At 49.7% G+C, this 24,108-nt stretch overlaps 1 protein-coding gene and 1 long non-coding RNA gene across 9 annotated transcripts in view; one reads left to right on the plus strand and one right to left on the minus strand.

Annotated features, from left to right (window-relative positions):
* LOC147348202 (uncharacterized) overlaps positions 1-6,184 on the plus strand; it is a 178,914-nt gene extending 172,730 nt beyond the window's left edge. For all 3 annotated transcript variants that reach the window (XR_015151226.1, XR_015151227.1, XR_015151224.1), the window contains one exon: positions 5,633-6,184. This is a non-coding gene — a long non-coding RNA (uncharacterized LOC147348202). The remainder of the gene's footprint in view (positions 1-5,632) is intronic.
* Positions 1-24,108, minus strand: part of ITPR1 (inositol 1,4,5-trisphosphate receptor type 1) — a 355,416-nt gene that overhangs the window by 11,210 nt on the left and 320,098 nt on the right. For all 6 annotated transcript variants that reach the window (XM_086366623.1, XM_086366621.1, XM_086366622.1 and 3 more), the window contains 4 exons: positions 24,015-24,107; positions 22,777-22,916; positions 21,999-22,164; positions 18,869-19,029 (listed from right to left, as the gene is read on the minus strand). In XM_086366623.1, the coding sequence (XP_086222749.1) occupies positions 18,869-19,029; positions 21,999-22,164; positions 22,777-22,916; positions 24,015-24,107 (560 nt within the window). The remainder of the gene's footprint in view (positions 1-18,868; positions 19,030-21,998; positions 22,165-22,776; positions 22,917-24,014; position 24,108) is intronic.

Below are 24,108 nucleotides of genomic sequence, written 5' to 3' on the forward strand. Positions count from 1 at the left end.
TAGGCAACTGTCAAGAGGCTGCAAACGGAGAGTGGGTTCAGTTGCCCTCTTTGTGAATTACGGACACCACCCCTCACCTCTTGCCTCCTGCTCCTCCACGCCTGAAATGGCTGGCCTGTGCTGTCGGTTGGTGTAAGAAAGACCCACTCAGTCTCCTCCCCTCATCATCGCCACCCTTTTTTTTTTCACTTCCCACATTTTATTTCTATCCATGCTCTTGAGGTTATTCATCTCTGTCATGTCTGTATGATGGAAACACTGTAACAGGGTCCTGCTACGTAACTCTTTACAACTCTGCTTTCAGTAACATCACACTTGGCACTTGACACGGCCTTGGTGTTAGTATTCAAAGTGGCCAACACAACAAATCAGTTCCCCCTCTTTTCCCAAACATTTACCAGCACAAAATTGGTCTCTTCATCTAAGTGATATTTTGGCCCCTTCATCAATATTACCTGAAGGTAGGCCAGGTAGATTCAATGCTTGGTGACTGCACTCAAATTGCAAACTTGAAAGAGAAACAGATATCCCCTTTAATGCTCCTGTATCTGAAGAGAACTGGACTTTTAGGACTAAAACACTTAATGTACTCTGAAGACAGCAAAAGGATACTCTTAGGGGTTACATGAAATTTGTGATGATGAACATGTGTTCAACTATATAGAGCAGCTTAGAATTCATAATAAATACTTCAAGAATATTAGTTCTGAGCTTCCCTGGTGGCATCTGTCTACAATGCGGGAGACCCAGGTTCGATCCCTGGGTTGGGAAGATCTGGAGAAGGAAATGGCAATCCACTCCAGGATTATTTCCTGGAAAATCCCATGGACAGAGGAGCCTGGTAGGCTACAGTCTATGGGGTCTCAAAGAGTTGGACACAACTGAGCGACTTCACTCACTTTACATATTAAGGAAAAGATTTATATTTGTTATTTTAATGTGACAAAGACATTATTGCAAGTAAGTCAGAGGTCCACCCTTTCTTTTAATACCTATTGCTCATACTTGTAAACACCATTTCTCATGGCTGGTTAACAGAATGGACAAGACTCTTCCTCCCACCTCACTTCTTTCTGCTCACATCTGCTTTTCTCCCACTTCTAAAAAGCACACTTTATAGATAAGTGCTGTACAGAAAGGTAGGAATGAACCACAGAGAAGCTTCCTCAGCTGGAGGTAAGGGGAGGAAAACCTACTCCTTCCACATCCACGTGCTATCACGTTTCATCTGGGCCATTCCACTCTCATCGGGATAAATTCTAATAAACATTCCAACACAAATCATGACCACCCCCCACCCCCCCAACACACACATGCAGAATTTGCTATTGGTGCTTTGTGTACACCAGAGGTCAGCAGAATTTTTCCAGGTAGTATTTTCTGATGGGATCTTTGGCTTTCTGGACCATATGGACTCTGTCACAATGAATCTACCATGTAGCCCCCCAACAGCCACAGACAGTACACAAGTGAATGGGGTAGCTGTTTCCCAAGAAAACTTCACAAATGCTGGCAGAGGGCCCACCTGGACTTACAGGCTGGAGTATGCCAACCTGTCATACACAATACAAGGCATCAACATACTGAAAATCAAGAACAAAATCCCACAAGACATGTCTAAATATTAAAAAGCAAGACGACTGTGTCTTGACCTAATGAGATCAAGCAATATAGAAGCCAAGCAAGAACCAGTTAATAGTTTCAGAAAGAAGGCATCACACTGGCACAGGTGTCCCATCTCCTTTAAAGCGTTTGCATAAGACATGGGGGAAGTCTCTAGCCTGCCTGAGACCAGGAACCACCTGAGCACAGAGCCTAAAACACAGCAGACCCTTGATAAATACTTGTGGACGCAAGGAATGGTAAATCCACTGTTTCCTGGGTGGCCTAGTAACTAATGCTTACATGGTGAACCTCAATTGTTTAGAATGCCCGTGGGAGGAGGAATATGACACACTGTCTCCCTGCCTGTGCCACACGCCCTGATCAACACTCCCTTCACATGTGCCCTGACAGTAGCCTCCACTAGTTCTCGTCAGCTTCCCTCCACAGACGGAGCAGTAGGCAAAAGAACATTTGACAAATATATTCCATTTTGAGGATGACCAGCCTAAAACTCTGGACTGTTGCCATGGCTGCCATCGGTTCTCTGCTGTGTGTCTACAGTGAAGAAGAGGAGAGCAGACATCTGAAAATGTTTAAGCACAGTAGCGATGCTGAAGGGCATATGGTCAGCTGTCACTGATGACACTCACCACCCTGAGTCATCATCACACCTTCCCCCTCTGTCCCTCTCAGGGAGGAATGACCCGACTGATCAGGAGAGGGCACGTGGAGGGGCCAGGTGTCTGGGCGTTACTGATGCTCATAGATGGCTCAAGCCCCCTGACAGGAGGAGAGATGGGTGGGCCAGGCTGGTGGACCATGAGCACAACTGCAGGGGACCGGCCAAGCACCCGAGGCCGGACCTCCACGGGGATGGCTACACATGTCTGCACACTGACTCCTGAGGAAGCAAGGTAAAGAGGAAAGACCCAAAGTCCCACTGAAACCATCAGACTCTGAAGAGCATATAGACACACCATCCATGGGGATACCACAGATATCCTATCGGGAGGGTGTTCCAAGATGGTAGCGCAGAACCAGCCCCAGAAGAGAGGGTGACTGGTAGAGGGTGGGGAAGAAGGAAATCCCTGTATTTCACAGGAGACCCTGAGAATGACCTGGTGTTTACAAACTGTAAGCTGCTACTGCTGAGTATATTTGAAGGAAGTATCTGCTAGTTCTTTGGATTCAACTCAAAAGCAGAAGCACTCTTGGAAGAAAACATTTTAAGACGTACAACTGCTTCAGAAGTCCTTATGTGCTTGGTGTTGGCGACCCAGCAGTGAGGCCCCTGCACTTGGTCCCTGCCTCCTGGACCTTGTTAAGGTGGTCATGGCTTTGAAACCTAAGTATGAGCCAGGGTTCCACCCATCAGAGTGCTTGCAGTTTAGTTAAGGAAACTGGCTGTTTCTGTTAAAAAGCAGAACTGAAGAAAGCAGCTAGGCTGTGTCAAGGGAGCGAGAGTCAGGTCAACGTCGGATGTGACTGTGGGGGCTGTGAGTGGCTGGTGTCCTCTTCCTGGAAGGCCTGGGTCTCGGGGAAGGTTTGCACTTGACCACACGAGGGGTCAGCGTGAGGGCTACTCAGCAGGCGGTTGCGCATAGCCCGGAAACCAGAGTGGCCTGAGCTGGGGAGGAGAGCAGACAGACTGCGGTGGGCCCGTGTGTGATGCTGTCAGCTGGGCTGGTAAGGCAGGGAGGCGGCAGGGACAGCAGGTGGTGAGGAAGGGCAGAAAGTGACTGGAGCCCCCGCCTGGTGAGGCGCTGGGGTGAAGGTGAGCACAGTCACCAGTGCCTGACATACAGGGGAACTGCTGAAAATGGCCAGAGGATTCACCTCAAACCTGGCTCTCAGATCTTTCATATGTGCATTGGCTTAGCGAATCCTCCACAAAAATAGAAAACAGCTTTCCAAACAAAATCCACATTAAACAGGGCTTCAAAAGAATACAGAAAATCGATGCAAAGTCTGCACGTACCTTAAAGAACAGTTTCTTCTTATTCTAAAGAGCAAGTGATCAAATAACTATAGACGGAAAAGAGACTTTGTTCACAGTGGATTCCTACCTTCTTCCGTGGGGTATGTGATGTGATCCCGTGACTCTGAAGCAATGGCTTCAGAAAGGCCTCTGACAAATGCAAAATACACAGCCCCCACCCAACAACTGATTACTGAAAAGACCGTTGGTAATTTCTGTGCCTGGCACAGGGCTAAGTGCTGAAGGTCTAGAGACAGGATGGCAAGGTCCCTAAATCCCCAAGGGGCGGTAGTGCCAGGAATGTGGCTGCAGGGCGTGGCTCTGCACTTCCATGGACTCACTGCAGTCTCAGCTCCAAGTGCTCAGTGCCCAGTGTCTGCTGGACCGGTGAACGGGCTCCACTGGCCCGAAGGTGGCTGCTACTGGCATCTGTGCTCCTCCCCTCAAGGGTCAAGAGATGCACTCTGATGCTGTTTGCTTTTGCCTTCTCTGTGCTTCTGTACACCGGCTCCCTGTACTCCTGGGGATGAAGACCCTGTCTAAGGGCTACACAAAGCCATAGACAGAAATAACCCATCTCATTTGAATGTCCATCTTCTCAACGGTTAACAATTGAAAATATATTAGCCTCAAAATATGCCCTGGAGCAGAACATGAAATTGAGTCAGATTTAAAGGTAAAACCCCATGATTTTATAGAAAGGTCATCCTTTCTACAGGTCACTTTGGACCCTGTGCCCAGATCCTAGTGATAAGTCTTCATTCTCCGTCTCATGAGAGTCTTCAGTGCAAACGGACGGACAGGATTTCCTGGTCTAGATACTTCCCGGTGACCACCTTCAAGTTTCTCCCTTAAAGCCCTCCTCTAACATTTACATCTGACAGTAAGAAGCAGAGTTGGGGGCCCCACTAAAACCCCAAACAAGGGAACCTGAGTGCTCTGGCCAGTAGGTGTCATTCGCTCTTCTGCCCTGACATGGGTATGTACCAAAAATTTGAGATCCTCGGTGTAGCCAATATTTTACTTAAATAATCACCCTGGCTGTTAAGTCAAATCTCAAATTACCTACGAGTTAAAATTAGCTATTCTGGCCAAACTGTGCCCTCCATTTCCACTGGGTTTTACATCCTGTGCGGTAGGGTAAATTCCAGTGCAGTGTGAAGGCTCCTCACACTGTGACCTGGCCACACAGAGATCCGAATCTCTACAGGAAAAATCCTAAGACTCTCCAGCCTTAGCAGAGGAGCCGAGAGAGAAGTGACTTTCAATCTAGCTCAGCCTTTCACACCAAATGCTGAGCTGGTTAGAGCACTCAGTGACTCCTGTGAAGTGCGCACCCCTGCCTCTCCAGCCAGCCAGACTCTGAAGGTCTCTGAACGTTTGCAAAAATCCCACCTTCACGTCTATTCCAGGTCACAAATATGTCTCAGTGGCCCAGCTTCTACTGAGTTTTTGAGAAAGTCATCTCCAGCGAAGATATGTTGTTTATACATGAACTCATCTTGGCGGGTGTGTGTGTGGTCAGGAGGGTGGGGCTGGGCGAGGGCTGGTGGCTTCACCGCCTGTCTGTTGGCCACATCTGTCGCCCTGGGTCTGGGAGCCCCGCTGGGCTTCACTCACCCTCCTTGCTGCTGGCACCTCACATGCCAATGTCCTTAGGCACTGTCTGCCCCAGTCCTCCTACAATCCAGCCAGTGCGGTTCCCGTCACAGCAAGCACTTCCTCTGTCAGAGCAGACAAACCGACTCAAGCCACAGCCGGAAGCAGGCTGACCACAAGTGCTAAGGTTCTGGTTAGTTCTTTTCTAGGTAAAGTTGGAAAAGTCCCTGCAAAGCAAACACTGAAGTTTTAGACACGGGGGCGGCACTGACCTCTTGAAATGTTCTTGACTGGAAAGAGGGAGGGTGTGTGTGAGAGAGAGAGAGAGAGAAACACAGAGAGAGAGAGAGAGAGAGAGAGAGAGAGAGAGGAGGAGAGGAAGTTGGATTGTATGATGCAAATGCTAATCATTCTGAGAAGTGTGTTTTTTTTTTTTCTCCCTCTTCCCAGGTTCAACTGAAGAGGCAGTTCTAAGAAAGACAGCTGAGATCATCAGTTACCTCCTCAGAGAAAGTCCACTGATGGTAGAGTTTTGTTTACCATGTAAACAACGCAGCATTTATGGCTAAATCCGTTATTCTTTCACGGCCAGACTAGAGAATTGCGATTTTTTTTCCTCTGGTGGCGTCATGAGGATAAAAGACAGAGTCACTGGCCAGAAGATGGGTCCCAGGAAGACGGACCTGTAAGCCACAGAGTCCCCTCCACCCTTCAGAATCCCCTTGGGGAAGATCAGGAGAGCAGAGATGGTCCTTTCAAAGCAAATGTCAAAGGCACTGCACCTTATCTTACCAAGCAAGATGACAGACTGGATTTCCCAGAGTGCCTGGGGATGGCTGGAGTGAACCAAAGTGGGGGAGGGGCAGCCTGGAAACAGACTCTTGGCTTCATGTACCCAAACTCCCAGAAAATGCCTGGAAGAGGGCGGAGAAGGAAGACTGAAGATAATCCTTAACTTTTCTACAGCAGGAATATATTACACTCAATAAACTTTAAACATTTGCCTCTCTTGTGAGTGAAGGTGATTGTGCGTGTGTGCGCTCAGTTGTGTCCTGTTCTTTGCGACCCCCATGGACTGCAGCCCACAAAGCTCCTCTGTCCATGGGATTCCCCAGGCAAGAATACTAGAGCGGGTGGCCATTCCCTTCTTCAGGGGATCTTCCTGACCAAGGGATAGAACCTGAGTCTCCTGTATTGGCAGGTGAATTCTTTACCACTGCACAACCTAGGTGGAGAAGGCAATGGCACCCCACTCCAGTACTCTTGCCTGGAGAATCCCATGGATGGAGGAGCCTGGTAGGCTCCAGTCCATGGGGTTACTAAGAGTTGGACACGACTGAGCGACTTCACTTTCACTCATTGGAGAAGGAAATGGCAACCCACTCCAGTATTCTTGCCTGGAGAATCCCAGGGATAGAAGAGCCTGTTGGGCTGCCGTCTATGGGGTCGCACAGAGTTGGACACGACTGACACGACTTAGCAGCAGCACAACCTAGGAAGCCCAAGTTAAAGTGATTATTTGCATTAAAGAGGAAGAAAATAATCTTCAGAGCTCTCTTTCCTAAGATCAGAGAAAACAAACAAAACCCAGAATTTGTTACTTTGGGTGAAAAAAATGATAATGATCTCTATGCTCAATGACTCCAAAATTGCCATAGTATCTGTGACACATTTAAAAAGACAAAAAAAAAAAAAAAAAAAACCTAAAACAATGAATCCCAAAGGTAAAAAAGAATCAGTGGTTGGGGGCGGTAGTGATGAACAGACAGAGCACAACACAAGCATGAACCCTGGTGTAAATACCGTCTTTAGTTAATAATTACTGTATTATTAGTTTATCAATTGGAGTAACTACACCACAGTAAACAAGTTACTAAGAGGGGAACTGGCAGGCAAGGTAGGGAAAAGGGGGCATATGAGAACTCGGGACTTTTTGTTCAGCAGTTCTGTAAACCTAAAACTGCTGTAAAAAAGTAAAATCTCTTAAATTAAAAAAAAAAAAGGATCCCACACCTGGAATTTGTTGGTGGTGGTTTAGTCGCTAAGTCATGTCCAACTGTTGGGACCCCATGGACTGTAGCCTGCCAGGCTCCTCTATCCTTGAGATTCTGTAGGCAAGAATACTGGAGTGGGTTGCTATTTCCTCCTTCAGGGGATCTTCCCAACCCAGGAATCGAACCCAGGTCTCCTCCACTGCAGGCAGGTTCTTTACCAACTGAGCTATGAGGGATGCCAGACCCTAATTCAAGGATCCAGGTCCCTGAATGTCAGAGGTCGGTTTCTGCAGCAGCCTCAGGCTGTCAGTGTGTCAATGGGAAGGAGCCGTGTCCTGGAGTCAGGAACTGAAGCCCAGATGTCCAGAGTGTTCACAGGGCAGCGAGCTGGGCGAGTCAGCCAACCAACCTGGGTTTCTGCTTCCCTTTTTTTGAAAGCTACTTCACAGGGTTAATGTAAGAATCAAACGGCTGTGAGAATGTGTCTGTCAACTGGAAAGTACGATGCAAAAGCACCACAGGTCAGTGTCAGCAGCCCAAGGTCACAGAACTGGTCTGTCGTCTGAGATGCTGACTCCAGGTATAGCGCTAGATCCCACGTGAGTGAGTTCTTCCTTTCCCAGATTTCAGACGCAGGGATTTCTCTCTTCCTGGTGGAGCCACGTGAAGAGTGCCCAGGCTGGCCCCGAGTACAGGCATGAGCCCAGTCTGCTCTCGTCTCAGCCGACATCACCCAGACGGGCCCTGTTATATAATCTTCAGCTGGGCTGGAATGACCACTCACTCTTCCCAGACTTGGTTAATAGTTGTTCTTGGATGATACAGTGTAACAGAGCCAGGCCCTCGCCAGAGAGAGGACCGCACCCATTTCTGATGAAATCCCTAGGCAAGGCCAGCTGCAGAGCCGCCGTTCCATGTCTCTGTGGACCCTCAGGTGAAGGGATGCTGGGCCTGCACTGGGGCCTCGAGATGGCAGCATCCATCAGTCAGAGAGGCACCGCTGGGCCCTGGGTACCCAGGCTGCCTGGTGGAGGAAGCCCAGGATTACAGAGGAGGGGAGAAAGGTCAGGGCGGGGGTGAGGGGTGGCGGCGCTGTGCGGAGCAGGGCCGGGCAGGCAGGCTGGAGATTCCTCAGGAAGAACCTCCAGGCGAGTCCGCCCTCCTCCCCAGCTGGCTCAGGACCTTCTGCTCAGCCAGCCTCCAGGGCACGTCCAGTTAGCTAAGCAATCCACCAGAAGGTTCCTTGCGGTCATGTACGGGGTTTTGGCAATTTTTCTTGGTTTTTCTTCTATTCTCTTTTGGATTCCACGAGTGTAAACTTTGGTCTCTTAATACCTTTATACAATGACGGTTTTCTTTTGTTTGTTTTCATTATTGTTGTTGGTTTGTTTTTAGCCTACTTAAGAGGCTTTCCAAAGTTCTTTGCTATTGTTTCAGGGCAAAACACTTGGTATTTGTCTTTGAACATATGCCCTGTGCACACCCGCGTGCCTCCCTGCTTTTCTGTTTCACCTGTAGCTGTGTCCCCGTCGGACACCATGTGCCGGGCGGCTCCTCTGGACCGAAGGCCAGCCCGGCCTGGAACCCCTGAGGATCAGGTGATGGGAAGATGACCATATGGCCTCAGGGAGAGCTCAGGGCAAGCCGCCAGTGTCACCCTGACCTGAGAGGGGTTTCAAAGGAAGGTGCCCACAGCCTGAACACTTCTGGGAGGGAGACAGGATCTGCCAAGCGTAGATTCTCCAAATTCCTCACTCCTTTCCAGCCACCCCATGTTACCAACCTGCTCCCCTTGCACTCTTACCCCAAAGCTCACTGCCGTGTCCACGTGGGTCTCCCGTCTCCCTCCTGACACAGACCCTCGGGAGTTGTTTGAGAGTGGAATTATTGAGCTAAAGATGGCCCAAGAGACCCTCTGATTCAGCCTCCTCATTTTCTAGGTGGTAACACTGGGGTCCTGCAGAAAAGCAGGTTTGTGAAAGGAGAAGCCAAGAGCTTGGTTCACGTGCATAATCTTTAACTATGAATGGCTGAACCTAACTGCTAGGATAGTAGCTACTAGACTTTCTTCAGAAGAGATACATGTTAAAGAACCCTGAATACTTGTACGTGATAAAAATAAACTCAGAACATCTTCGTAAAGGCCAGGGGATCACACGCCTCTTGGCTGTGTCCAGCTATGTCAGACGCTGTCCATGCTCAGAGCAGAGGAGAGATGAAAGAGTGAAGGCTGGGGAGTCACTGGGGTGGACACGGAGCCTGGGGCTGAGGGGTAAGCAGGGTGGCCCAGTGGGGGCTGCAGTGGGCAAAGGCACAGGTGAGTCCAAGGTATGGAAGGGAGAAAAATGTGTTCTCGGAGTTGAAAACATCTGCTGAATTGGGGAAAATGAGGGTATAAACAAACACCTCATATACACATACAAACCCATATAAACAAGCAAATCCCCACACTGGCCCCTGAACTAATGAACCAAGGGGGAGACGCGATTATAGGTGCTGGACCCACCACATGCCAAGACCACCCTCTGGGGACCCGCCTTAGCAGGTGAGTTCCTTTGGAGCAGATAACAGCTTTGCTCCCCTAACGGTGACACAGTGCTGAGCGCTCCTCGGCGGAGGTGAGAGCATGGAGAACTCCGAGCAGAGGGCTGGGAGGTCCCTGTAGACCCGTCTCCCAGAGCTCGAGTGCCTCCAAAGAGAAGGAAGGTGCCTGTGCAGTGCGCTCAGGCGAGGGTGGCTTCAAACCCTGCAGATCATCGGAGGGCAGGACGGGGCGTGAGCCCAGGTGTGGAAACTTAAGCTGAGCGACTGCTCTGTGCAGCTGCCGCGGACACTGGTGCCGAGGGTGGGGGTGCGATCGCGCCTGGCCGGCTAGGAGACGCATCCCCGACGCTGACTCGCTGTTTCCAGCCACCCCGAGGCAAGTGCCAAATCCCTGTGTGCTTCTCCCTCACTCCGACGTGCCTGAACTCGGCCGCGGTGTCAGCTAACTGCAGAGAGCTTTCTGAGTTGGATCAGAGGCCAGCACCAGCTGTATCCTCACCCGCCCGCCGCCAAGGGCTTATGGAGCCTGGGCAGCATCTTAACCAAGGCCGCGGCCTCCCAGAATGAGGAGGAGATGGTGCGGCGCTCTGTTTCTCCTAAGAGGGCAGAGTGCATTCCCAGAAAATGCCCTGGGAAAGAAAAGCTGAGAGCTTGACTGACAGTGAAATAGCTCCATCTCGGGCCTTATCACCCCACCCCCACCCCGCGCTTGCCCTTTCTCCCAGCATCCTCTCTGGAATTCTAGCTCAAAGTCCAAAGCCATTGCTTCACATCTGCGTGGAAGCAGAGGGTTTCCACGCCACTTCTGCAGTAGCCACGGCCTGCCTGCCAGACCCATCTACATGATGCAGAGAGGGAGCAGAAGGGGAGGTCGGGGAGCATTATCAGGGGCACACCCCTCCGTTTGCACCCTAAGTCCTATCTGTGAGGGACTTCCTCGAACTAAGACCCCTCGTGATGGCCATGGGAATTTCTATGTTCACTGCTCTGCTCATGGCGCCACTGTCACCACCCTTTCCCTGTAGCTGCTTTTTGTTGTTTAGTTGCTGTGTGTGTGTGCGCTCAGGTTGCTCAGTCGCATCTGACTCTTTGTGACCCCATGGACTATACCATGCCAGGCTCCTCTGTCCATGGAATTATCCAGGCAAGAACACTGGAGTGGGTTGCCATTCCCTTCTCCAGCACATCTTCCTGATCCAGGGATCGAACCCGGGTGTCCTGCATTGCAGGCAGATTCTTTACCGACTGAGCCATCAGCAGAGTCCTATGTAGATGTGCAGGGCCTGACTTTGATCTGACTATGATCCACATGCAACTCTCAGCCTCCGCTTCCATCCTGAGTTACACCCACCCTCCCCCGCCTCCCCGATTCCCTGGACTACCTGGGGCAGGAAGCTGCAGTGCTCGTTTGGGGAGCGCCTATGGGTAGGTTCTATAGTACCAGGCTGTGTCTTGGGTCAGGAAAGGAGCAAGACTCCAGTCGATGTCCCTTTTAAGCAGAAGGCAGTGACAGGTACTCAGTTCCCGTCTTGATCTTTGGCCCCTAACACACTGCTTTCTGTCTGCCCTTGCTTCCTGTCTTTTCTTATCAAATACAGATAAGCATGAATGCTAAAGCCAGACATCCTCCTGCATGTGACTCTTCTTAGTGTGTTTCCTCATAGTAGATGTTTAGTGGTGCTTACTTTGCTAACAGAACTTATGTGCTTGGAAAGTTTACCCAGGAGCTTATTTTCAGGGGAAACAAAAAAAGGCTTTCCCTTATGTGACTTTTTTTTGCATGCAAATTTCTAAGGGCTTTCACCAGAGCATTTTCTGGGAATCCACTCTCCCCTCCTATGCAAAACCACACACTGCCACCACGATACTACTTTTAACTTCGAAAATCGCTTGATTTTATGTCCCTGTATTGTGAGTCTCCGAGGAGGTCAAGTGAACCTAATAAAAGATGGAACAAGCTGGAAAACGTCCAGTGGATTAGTGTGTGTGTTGGCGGGGATGAAGGGGGGTGGGTAGGCAGTGGGAGAAGGCTGTCTACTCTCGCTGTGAGAAAAAGTCAGCACCAGGCTTAAGGGATGATGGATCAGACGCTCCAGTGTTTAATTATCAGGGAGTTATAACCATTCGGATGAGTCACCTGGGTGTGGGAGCCCAAGTCTGACTGCGGCTCTGGTGAACCGGCCTTCCCCTTTAACTTACCACTCTCTCTCCCCAAATATGGTCACCAAAGGAAATTTCATCCCCCATTCCTAGCTGAGGGCAATGAAGTTTATCAGATTATCACACATCTAAATCAACATCTACTTTGGATACTCCCTTTGTAAAAGCCGTTCTCTGACGTCCCCTCCCCTGCGACTGGTGGATCCAGCTGCAGCTCAGGGAATTAACCCCACCATCACTGGGACTGTTCTCTAGGGGATCCTCTTTCCTGCTCCTCCTCCTATTCCTTTCTCTGGGCTTTGCCTCCTCTAAAGGCAGTTAATTCAGCACCACTGAGGGGAGGAGGGGGATGAGCCAGTCCTCCTCAGGAAAACCCCCTGCAGCCAAGCCGGACCGTGGCTGGGTTCTCGACACATGGACACCGAGGCGCGTGTGCAAGCACCGGAGGAGCCACTGCACGTGTCAAGACACCTCCAGGGTGGCTGCTCGGCGGCAGATCTGGATGTGAACCCTGGCCCGGGCACTTCCCAGACCTGTGACCCTGGAGAAGTGGCTCAGCCTTCTGGGGCTTTATTTAGGTTCCTGCCTGGGAGATGGTGACAGTGCCACCCGCAAAGCAGCTACGGAGACCAAACAAGATCACGCACGCCAAGCATTTATTTCCGTACCTGCTCAATAAAACAAGACCTGCGACGAGGGTGTGACCCAGTCTGCCCGGGTCAGGGCAGAGTACAACACAGCCTGCTTCCTCTGCAGTGGGATCATGCTGGCATGGAAGGAGGTTCTCCATTCCGTCTCCTTGTCAATTCACACAACTGTCCGAGCAGAGAGGAGGGGCCAGAGCAGCCCCTGGGAATGGGGGTGAGCAGCACTCCACCTGAAATCACTCTGTCTTTAACTGCAATGAACTCAAAACACACCTCTGGAAACACACTTTATGTTGACAAGGTAGAATTCCAAGCTTCAGAAAGGGAATCTCTATTTCATTAGCAAAAGACATACATGCCTTCCTATTTCAGTTAGCATCTGGTCTTCTTTACCAACCTTCCCTCTTAAGGCTTTTTGAGTTTCTAACTTGAAAAGAGTTAACTTAAGTCAGCTTACCAAGGACTGAGCTTTTCTCCTGAGCTGCACTGTCATGGAAAATTGGGCTCCTAGGTCCTTGAGGGGAATCACATATTTGATCTTTGACCTACAATGCATCCACTGTGCAGTATTTAAATTCCTTTAGGCAAAGATATGCACAACTAACTTCCTACTTATTCTGGTTAAATACATTGGACTGCGTGGCCAATCAAATCATCATATACAGACTCACACACATTTTCATATCAGCTGGCACCAGAAAAAAGCTAACATCTCTCAAACACGGGCATGTGGTATGTAAAGTCTCGTGAAAACTGACGTGTAGTGGAGGGTTAAAAACAGTCTGCTTGTTACAAGGGTTATCACCAAAACTCTACGTGGTAGCGCCAAAGTTCCAAGTTCATACCAGGAGAAGGGAACTCAGGGTTTTTTTCTCCTGCCTTGAACTGCTAGGGCTAAGTGAGGTCACCCTGTAGTCACATTTCTTTGAAAGTTCAGCCCTGTCTGGGGCCTGAGTCAACGAATCTGAGACCAAATCCGCAGTACACCGGGTGGCGCTGAGAGTCACAGCCGAGGCTGAGCGCCCTGTGGCCACCAGCTCCCGGCACTGACGCCCGTCATGTGTGCAGAGCCGACACACAAACCCACATCGAACCCAGTATACATACTGGTGATAAGACTCTCATACACAGGATGCAGGGGCCACTCCCTACGGTGCCGGAGGCCCTGGTCCCGGGCAGTGAGCCTGAGTGGAGGACAGCCCTAAAAGTCACAAGTACCCGTGACCCACTCCACGGACAGACAGTGACAATGTCAGTCTTGTCCTGCCTCAATGTTTAACGGCTTTCCTGGTGACTCAGATGGTAAAGAATCTGCCTGCAATGCAAGAGACCCAGGTTCGATCCCCGGGTCGGGAAGACCCCCTGGAGAAGGGAATGGCAACCCACTCTAGTATTCTTGCCTGGAGAATCCCATGGACAGAGGAACCTGGTGGGTTACAGTCCATGGGGTCACAAAGAGTCGGACATGTCTGAAGAACTAACACTTTCTTCTCACTTTCAACAGCTTTAAATTTAAGAGAGAGAGGCCACAGGAATTTCCCATGGGAGGAGGTTCTCAGAGTCAAGATGCCCATTCTGACTTTCCTTAGCAACAGCGTGCAAACAGCCACAGGACCTTATGCTTTCCGGGCACCCAGGAGACGCGATCACGGCAGTTGTCAGCACTGCAGGTTCTCTGTTTACCACCCGGTCATGGCTCCGTGTCTGCTCCTCTGGCCCTTCCATCACTCACTGCCTCCCTCCCCCAGCACTTACCACCCCACGCCGGGGCCCACATATTCCCCTCCTTACCACCACCCCAAGGACATGGGAAGGGGTTTTAACCCCGATCCACAGCTGGGAAGTCTGGTCAGGGACATTCTGTGACTTGCCTGGGGTTACCTGGCTTGAATGGGCCAGAGCCAAGACTCACACCTTCACTTCTCTGCCTGCAGATCCCATTCTTGGGTATGACAGCTTCACGGCGGGCAGCAGCCTGACCCTGGCTTTGCAAGGAATGTCTCATCTCCAGTGAAAGGAAAGGGGACGATTAGGAGGAGAGGGAAATGGTGTCCTGTTATGTTTAGATGAGAATTTGTGGGTGAACCTCTGGCTGCTAAGTTCCCAAATGTGAGGCAGAGCATCTGATGTGCCTTCTTTTCCTCCAGACGAATCTGTTTCTAGAAAGAAGACATCCTGGCTCCCTGACCGCCAGCTGGTTCTCGTGGGAACCGCAGCCTCAGGAGTCACCCTTTCAAAGTCAGCTTGTCTCCTTAGAACCCTTCTCCCATCAGAGCCCCTGATGGGTTCCACGAAGCACTTGTTGGTTTTTGAAGTGAAAACCTATTTGCCATCCCTGACACAATCTACTTGCAAAGTGGCTGCTTTCGGGGTGTCTGGGAAGCTCCCCCACCTTGCAAGTGACCCGGGGGACCTTTCCCATTTGGTTCTGCCAGGTGGTCCTTTGGCAGCCATGATGCCCCAGTTCTTTAGAAGTCTCTGGGATCTTAATCAACGGGCTAAGGAGAACTGAGGAAGTCAACACCTCCAGCCTCCAGCCACGAAGCAAGAGGTGGTTTTCCTGAGGAGTCCTGGGACCGGATGGAAGCCAAAGGGGCCCCCGGACGACTTCTCCTTCCATCTCTGACACTGCTCATCCACTGCCCTTCTCCCTCCTCGAAGCTGGAGTCCTCTCAGCTTCGCAGCGTTGGCCTCCTTGAGAGGTCTCCTGACTTCTCCTCCTCCCAGACAGACACTCAACTCCTGAGAAAGGATGCTGGGAAGACCGCCCCCCACCACCCCACTGGTTGGGGTGCCTTGCAGCCTCTAAGTAGGTTCGCAATGGGGGCTGGTTGCCTGTTCCACCGTGGCTCGAGTTCCCACGGGCTGGTGGCCTCCCACTGAGTGACTCGGCTGGGCACCCCCAGTTTCCAGCCTGCGGGGGCTGGCGCTCTTCACAGAGCCCCCAGCAGGGATTCACGCAGCTTTAGAGCCAGACTCTGCCAGGAACGGTGTTGGCAAAAAGGCACTGCCTTGTGGCTGGTGGATCTAATACTTCCTGGGCCCTCTCCTAGCGCATGAGACAGACATCTGGTTTCTCAGCAACTCGGACACTGAGGTAAGAATTCCTTGATGCAAAGATTTATAGAAGATGTGACAAGAAGTTCTCCCACCAAGAATGGCATGGCTGGGAAAGCTCAGTGAATGCAGGGGCTCTGGGCAGGCAGGGTAGCTGGCTGGGGGTGACTTCTGGCCCTTAATCCTTGTCAGCTGATTGCTCACAAGGCTCCCGATAAGTCTTTATGATCAAGACAGAAACCCAAAAGCACTGCGGAGTTTTCTGTGACTGTAAAGTAAGGTGATTAACAGAAAACTTCAAAACTGGCCCCCAAAAGATTTAAAGATGGGGCACATTCGAATACTCTAGAGAGAAGCAGACAAAGTGGGGTGGGGGAGAAAAGGAAGGTGTGACTAGGGTGAAAACTACAAGCCACCTCTTCTAAACATTAAAGAATTGAATGAGAATGCAGGCTGCTGCTACTAAGTCGCTTCAGTCGTGTCTCTGTGCGATCCCACAGACAGCAGCCCACCAGGCTCCCCCATCCCTGGGATTCTCCACGCAAGAACACTGGAGTGGGTTGCCATTTCCTTCTCCAATGCGTGAAAGGGAAAAATGAAAGTAAAGTCGCTCAGTCGTGTCCAACTCTTCGTGACCCCGTGGACTGCTGCCCACCAGGCTCCTCCGTCCATGAGATTTTCCAGGCAAGAGTACTGGAGTGGGGTGCCATTGCCTTCTCCCGCGAATGCAGGCTGCTATACACAATACAGATAGGTTTGTGTTAGCACGAATGTTCAAACATGGTTTAATTCAGTACTATGAACATCAAGAGGAAAAGAAAGGTCCTGAAGACCTTTCAGTTCATGTGTCCCGAGCCTGGAAACCTGACCTGTGAACATCTGCACCAGCAACCACCACAAGGTCCAGTCTCCATAAGAACAGACCCTGCTTCCGCCCGGCCTAGAGCTGCCAGCATCCTTGCCGTGTTCACCCAACGTGAAGGTTATGGAGTTCAGTCCATTAAGCCTGGGCCTGCATCCTAGCTCAGCCGCTGAGCGCTGCCTGGGCAACTGACTTAACCCTAAGCCCAACTTTCATCTGTAGAAGAGGACTCCCACCACCTCCACACCCACCGCCCTTGTGTCTATTTATCCTCCTTCTCTGAGTTAACTTTTTCTCCTTCCCTTCTCCTACTCTAATCACTCTTGTCTCTTTACCCTTCTCCCTCTCTTTCTTTCATTTGGTTGTGACAGGTGGCTTGAGGGATCTTAGCTCCCCGACCAGGGATCAAACCCGCACTCAAAGCAGCAGAAGCAAGGAGTCCTAACCACTGGACCAGCAGGGAAGTTCCATACCTTTCTCTCTTTTTCAAAACCTTTAGGACAGTCATCTCTGGGGTGAAACCCCATCTATTTCTCATCCCCAGAGTTCACCCTTCCTGGCTCCCCACTTAGGTAGTTTTCTTTATTAAATGCGTAAAAGATATGGGAGAGGTTCACAGACCACAGATGGCTCAACCCATAGAGGAAGGAATACTTCTTCTCAGCACTCACGGAAACAGCTCGGAGGATGATTTCTTACATCAGTGTCTATTTTGTCTCTTCTGTTGAACTCTTACTACTCAGTGTGTGGTTCACGGACCAGCAGCTCTGGCATCCCCTGGATGTTGGTTGGAAATGCAGAATCTCGAGTTCTGCTAGTGCCCGCTGAATCAGAAGCTGAATTCTTACCAGCTCTCGGTATGACTCATGTGTACTCTGAACTATTAGAAGCACACAGTTAGACTTCAGGGCCTCCTCGGGATGGCATCCCCAGGAAGCCCCCCAGAACCTGGGTGCTAAAGAACTAGGGCCATGTGAGTGCTGGCCTGCCCACGCCCACTGCCAGTGAGCAATCCTCAGCTGGGGTTTATTTACATACAGAGCGTTAGGACTGCATCTGCATAAGAAACACACAAAGGCTCAAAAGAATTCACCGACCAACACGAGAGATGAGGGTTCATCTCTGGGTAGGGAGGGAAGATCCCCTGGAGGAGGGCATGGCAACCCACACCAGTATTCTTGCCTGGAGAATCCCATGGACAGAGGAGCCTGGTGGGCTACAGTCCACAGGGTCGCTGAGTCGGACACAACTGAGCACAGCACAGTGCTATACACAGAGTACGGCAGAGGGCTCCAGCCCTTGGCAGCATGAAGGGCATCAGTCAGTTGTGTGGTCTTCATTCACAGTTGATGGCTCTCCTCTGCAGAGGGAGCGGTGTAAATCACAGAGCCCCTAAACTTCACACTGCATGCCTCCTTTGCTTGGCCATACACCCCCGAACGTTTTAATGAAGTTCAGAACCACGGGTACGAAAGGACAGCTGGCCTGGGAGCCTCAGAGCATGTGTTTGGAGCCTCCACAGTGCTTGGCCTGGGAAGAGCGCTCTGCACACCTGCTTGGCTTCCCCTTTCCTGGGACCTGGGACTCATCAGCAAGAAGATTAATTTGGGATTAATCTGGGACTCAAATGCCTCCATCACATGATCCCTCCCTGATGATTAGCAGAGCGTCTCCCAGAAAGGTGAGGCTGAGGCCAAATGGACCAACCAGGCTGAACGCCACCGAGTGATCATTTTAAAAACATACCACTTAGAGACCAGGTCTTACATAAGGAGAAAAAACAGGCAGGGATCCGTTATCAAGAGAAGAGGCCAAGTGGGCTTCCCTGCTGGTCCAGTGGTTAAGAATACACCTGCCAATGCAGGGGACAAGGATTCAATCCCTGGTCAAGGGAAGAACCAACACGCCGAGGGGCAATGAAGCCTGGGAGCCACAACTGCTGAGCCCATGTGCCTAGAGCCTGGGCTCCACAAGAGCAGCCACTGCCATGAGAAGCCAGAGCACTGCATCAGGAGCAGCATCTGCTTGCCACAACTAGAGAAAAACCCAAGCAGCAACGAAGACTCAGTACAGTGAAAAATAAATAAATATAAAAAATAAAGGAACAGATAAAAAAAAGGCCGAGTACATAAAAGGCCAGCTATGCGTGAGGTACAAGGTGAAACCCCAGTCCTAGTAGGTAGCCATGTGCTCATCTCTCTGAGCCTCAGTATTTCCTCCTTTAAAATGGAGATGACACCCCATCTGGGGCTTCTTAAATGTGAAGACACATGGAGTTCTAGAGCCTGACGCCTGGCCCATGATAAAGGATGAGCAGACATCACTGTCGTCGTCCCTGCTAGCTCCCAGCACTGCGCTGTAAGCTGGGAAGCCAGCCTGAAGGCTCCAGGGTGACCTGCCTCCAGGAGCCCTGCCCGCTCACCTTGATCATCTCCGCCACGTAACTCTCGGGCCCTGTGTACTCCGTGGAGTCCTTCACTTTCACCAGGACGATGAAGCACAGGTAATGCCACATGTTGTGTTCTTCCTTGATGTGCTCTTCAAATGTGACGGTCTTGTTGTCAAACTTGTCTCTTTCCAACCCTAAAAAGAGACAGAGAGCCCTGAGTGGGCAGCCATGCTGCAGAAAAACTCATGAAAGAACTGCCAGAACAGAGGAGGTTGTGGGTTCATGCCTGCCTTTATAAAGAGTTCGGTTCTGTTGGCCTTATAAACGCGTTCACTTTTGTATCCTAGCAGGAAAACACAGGCTGTGAGTCAGATGGACTTGGGCTTGATTTCCATCTTTGTCACTCACCAGTCATTGTTAGGTCTCCAGCATGCCTTAGCTACCTTTGCAGGGGATGGGAAGACACCGTCTGGGTTCCAAGAGCACGTGGGGGTTAATTGAGCATGGGTGTGACAGGCTCACACACAGCAGACAACCAGTGAACGGGAGTCCTTTCTCCCAGGTAAATGCCAAAATACAGACATGTTAAAAGGTTTTTGAGGAGGCAGAGTAAGGACAGAAGGAACTTTACGTACATTTTGAACTCTAGCTGCTAAGTTTATATTTTGCAGAGGTCTGGGTGAGTAATTCTGAAACTAGTTTCTGTGTATTCTTAGGTTGAGCAAATAGATAAATATATGGTGACACTGGGAGCCAGATATCTAACTGTTAGAGAAATATGGAGCACAAATATGGACAGGGAGAAAGAAGAAACTCTGTAATGGTGAACTGGAATTAGAGGTCTGAGGATGACCTCATCCTTTTTCATGTTTATAAAAATAGATACAAAACTGTGTGGATCCATGTATCCTTTAGATTTATGCCCTAATTAGCCCTCGGAGCAGTGGCACACCAACAGGAATGAGCATGCCCAGTGACCAGATCTTGGATTCTAAATATCATTCTCCATTGAACAGAACTAGGGCTCTTTGGAGAAATCGCTGATACCAGCGCTGGGTGAGAGAAGGTACGAGGTGAGCTGGAGCCTGTAATACCTCACAGTGCTAAAAACACTGAGGAAGTCTGTAATAAATGATGGTGATGTGGCAAAGTACAGAAAGCAGCTTTGAAGGAGCTCTCAAATCTGGGGCAGTTTGAGCATCAAAATAAATTATGACAGTAAAGGATTATAATCCACTGAATTAACAAAAACCACAAGAATTCATGTTGTTACAAATACAAACTTCAAATATACATGGAGAAAAGAGAAAGCTATTTCTTAAAGAGCCAATAAACAAATGTAGAAATAATAATAAAGTAAATAAAAATCATCATTTGGCAACCATCACAATCACAGACTCAGGCAAAAACTGGATGCAGAAACTGATGAGTTAATGTTTAAGAGTTAATGCAATATTTATGTCATCTCAAAGGATCTCCCTATAAAATGGTTCTCAATGGTACAAGAAGAAGAAAAGTAACTTCCGTGGAGAAACAGGGCCATTACCATCTTAACCAAGTGATCAACGTTAATATGACCAGTTAGAAGATGAACGGGCATCATGTACCTCCTGATGTTCTGGGGAAGGAAATGGCAACCCACTCCAGTATTCTTGCCTGGAGAATCCCATGGACAGAGAGCCTGGCGGGCTACAGTCCATGGGGTTGCAAAAAGTCGGACATGACTGAATGACTAACACCTCCTGATATTATGCACTGAGGAGAATACACTATTTCTCTGATGTTCCTATAAGAAATCCATAACCTTAATCTCACACCGTGGGAAAACATCAGACAGTCCCAAACCAAGGGACATTTGATAAGATAACTGACTTTTAAATTCTTCACAAATGTCAATGAACTCAACACATGACCTGGGACTTACCTTTGCTATAAAGGATATTATTAGGGTAAAGTGTGAACTTTGAATAGAATATGTAGATTAAGTAAAAGTATGACATCCTTGTTAATCTCCCACTTTTCATAATTATATTGCATGTGTAAGAGAAGGTGCCTATCTTTAGGACATATATAGTATTGAAACAGAGATAAAGGGGCACCATGTCAATCACTCTCAAATCGCTCAGAGAAACAGTGTGTATGTGAATAAAGAAAATGATAATAAACATATTAAAGTGTCACTTCAATATGTGGGGAATTGGGATGAAGAGTCCACAAAAATTCTTTGTACTATTCTTGTGACTTTTCTGAAACTCTGGAACTGTCAAAATGACAAGGTTTAAATGGTTTTAAGGGGCAAAAAGCTATGATCTTAGTTTTAAAAATGGAAACGTGATCACTTTGAGTATACATACTGGTGAGAAATTTATGTATTTAATAACCATTGATATATTAGGAACAATCCTGAAATGATTACTTAGCTCCCAAATTCCTACATGATTACTTTGCATTTTACAGGTATTTCCTTGGAGTTAGACTGACAATGATTTCTTTGGTACCCCATGCACCTCTCCTGCATAGCAGTTAACTACTTATTAGTAGGTGTCTACACTGTACAGGCTCTATGCTAGGACTGTTTCATAAACTACCTCAACTAAGTCCTAAGATAATGCAGAGAAGTACATTATTGTACCCATTTTACAGATGAGCAATAAAGGTTCAGAGAACTGAAGTGACTGTACCATGGTTACATGGCTCATAAGTGTCAGAGGCTTAATCAGAACACAAGTCTGACTTCCAAGCTGTGAGCATTTCCGCCATATGCTCTAAGAGGGCTGTATTTCCACTGAAAACCTGATACCATCTGCAGTGAAGACATCCACAGGCTGGAGTTGAGTGAAAGAGCTCCATTCTAATTAGAATGGGAACAAGAGATAGTCTGGCAGCCCAACAACCAAAAGGCCCGAAGACACATACATTTCAAATAATGTACAACGATGTTTCTGCTACCCCAAACTTTATTTCTTAAAACCAACCAGCAACTGCGCCACTAATCCATGGTGCTGCAGATGTTTCCCAGGATAACAGAGCAGAGGCCCAGAGCAGACTCTCTCCCAGAGCAGAGAGTCAAGGACAGGGACGTGGGGGAAGGCAGCAGCCCCTCCCACTGTGGGCCAGAGCACCCCATCCCAACCTCCCAGCAAGAGCCGGGGGCCCCACTCACCGCAGATAAAGCACGTGGTCTTTAATATCTCCTCTTTTTTCTGTTTTTCACTCCTCAGGTCGGCAAAGGTGTCAATGATGACCCCAAAAATCAGATTAAGGACAATGATGATGACCATGAAGAAGAACAAGAGGTCATAGATCACTCGAGCAGCAAAGAGGGGCTCCTGGAAAAGAGGAGTGGGGGTGGGGGGGTAGGGATGGTGGGGGTGCAGGTGGTGTAACCTGTCAGCAGGTACCCCCCTACCCAACCCCTGGGTCTGCAGACCTCAGGGCAGAGGAGTGGGACTGAATGCACCCGAATCAGATGTCCCAAGCCCCCTGGCTCCCCCCACCCCCAGCAGCACATTGGGCATCAAGCTGTAAGAGCCACAACCTCATCTCTTTTCACACCCCCTGGGTATATCGTGAGTTCTCCAAGTGTCATGTGGCACCTGCCCACTTCCTGGGATCTAAAGGGTTTGCAAATGTGTTCAGGAAGGCCAGAAGGGCCTGAAGAAAAGAATCATTTTAGCAGACGGAGGGGAGGGCGGAAGCTGCCCCTTTCCACAGCGCGGGGAGCGGGGGGGTGGGGTGGGGGGGGGGGCTTCCGCCCAGCATCACAATTTGATGAGAACCAGAGTGAAAAGGAGCCCTAAGCAGCTGGCTCTGCGCGTCTACCCGTCACCGCTCTCGGCGCTGGCGCTGCCCCCGCGTCTGCAGTTTACGCTGGAGCCCACTGCGCTGCGCTCTCCCCGCCACCCCGCCCCCCGCTCTTCCTTCCCCTGGGGCGCAGCTACCTCTTTGGATGGCTTCCTGAGCACATCGCCCACTCCGCCCCCGCTCCGCAGCCCGTGACTCAGCACCGTGACGATGCACATCAGCAGCGTCTCGCACGTGTGCTCTTTATCTTGCTCTGTCTCTTCTGCAGGGACCAGCTCTGCGAACAGGGCAAGTCAGGGGGAATTTAGAACGTGAGCGGCAAGACAGACCAGGATTTGCAGATCAAGCTTCCTGAATGCCATCTCACCAGCGGACAGACAGGAGCCGGAGAATAAAAAAAGGAATCAAGCGTCAAAGGCTTTCTTTGTCACCACTGTGTTCACTAAACCCTGTTCATTTCTCAAGCCCAGAACTGCCCTTACCTCCATTAAATCTAAAATACTGTAAACTTTTCAGATTTTCAACTCCAGTCTCAGCGCTGAACAGACATTTCAACTTAGATAGCTGCTTATGAGTCTCACTAGTGATTCAGTGGTGAAGAATCTGCCTGCCAATGCAGGAGACATGGGTTCTATCCTTGGGTTGGTAAGATCCACTGGAGGAGGAAATGGGAAACCACTCCAGTATTCAAGCCTGGGAAGTCCATGGACAGAGGAGCCTGGTGGGCTACAGTCCATGGGGTCACAGAGTCTCACAGAAGATTCTTAGCAACTACATAACAATAACAACAGCAGCAACCTTTTACAATTGGTTCTGTGGACAAATCGTTTTACACCTTAAATTGGAGACTAGTCTTCAGGGGGTAAAATTTTTTGACTGCCTTGTTCTTTCTCCAGCTGCAGCCAGAAAGGTCTTGCTAAAACACCAGTCAAGTCATATCACTCCCCTCTCAACAACTTGGATCAACCTTTGAGTAAGCTTTAACCTGACCTGCAGACCCTTCAAAATCTGGTCCTTTGTTGACCTCTCTGGCTTCGTTTCTTCCGACTCTTACTCCTCATGATCATTTCCCTAGTCATGCTGTATTCTACCTCCAAGGCAGAGTCAGACACGCCTTACAGAGTAAACAACAAGAATAGAATACAACACAGCCCCAGGCACACAGTGGGCACTCGGTAAATACTGGAGCAATTAAGCCGCCATTTTATTCCCATATAGACTCCCCGCTTCATTCCCCTCCTCTCTCCCTGCCTCTCCTCCTTGCTCCTGGCCGTCTGAGCAGTGAGTCTGCTTTCATCTGCTTCCAATGTCACGTGCACCTAAGCCTTGTGGGGAGCCTGGCACTAACGTGGGGCTTAAGGCTGCGAGGTCCTACCTTCTTTGGGTGCCGGAGAGGAGCAGTTCTCCCCAGTCTCCACCCTACACACGTCAGAGTACAGGAACTCACTTGCCAAACTCTCGCTGGCTTC

Source organism: Bos grunniens, chromosome 22 (genome assembly GCF_055505025.1).
Source record: "Bos grunniens cultivar Pamir isolate PY7600 chromosome 22, Bosgru_T2T1.0, whole genome shotgun sequence".
NCBI classification, from domain to species: Eukaryota; Metazoa; Chordata; class Mammalia; order Artiodactyla; family Bovidae; genus Bos; species Bos grunniens.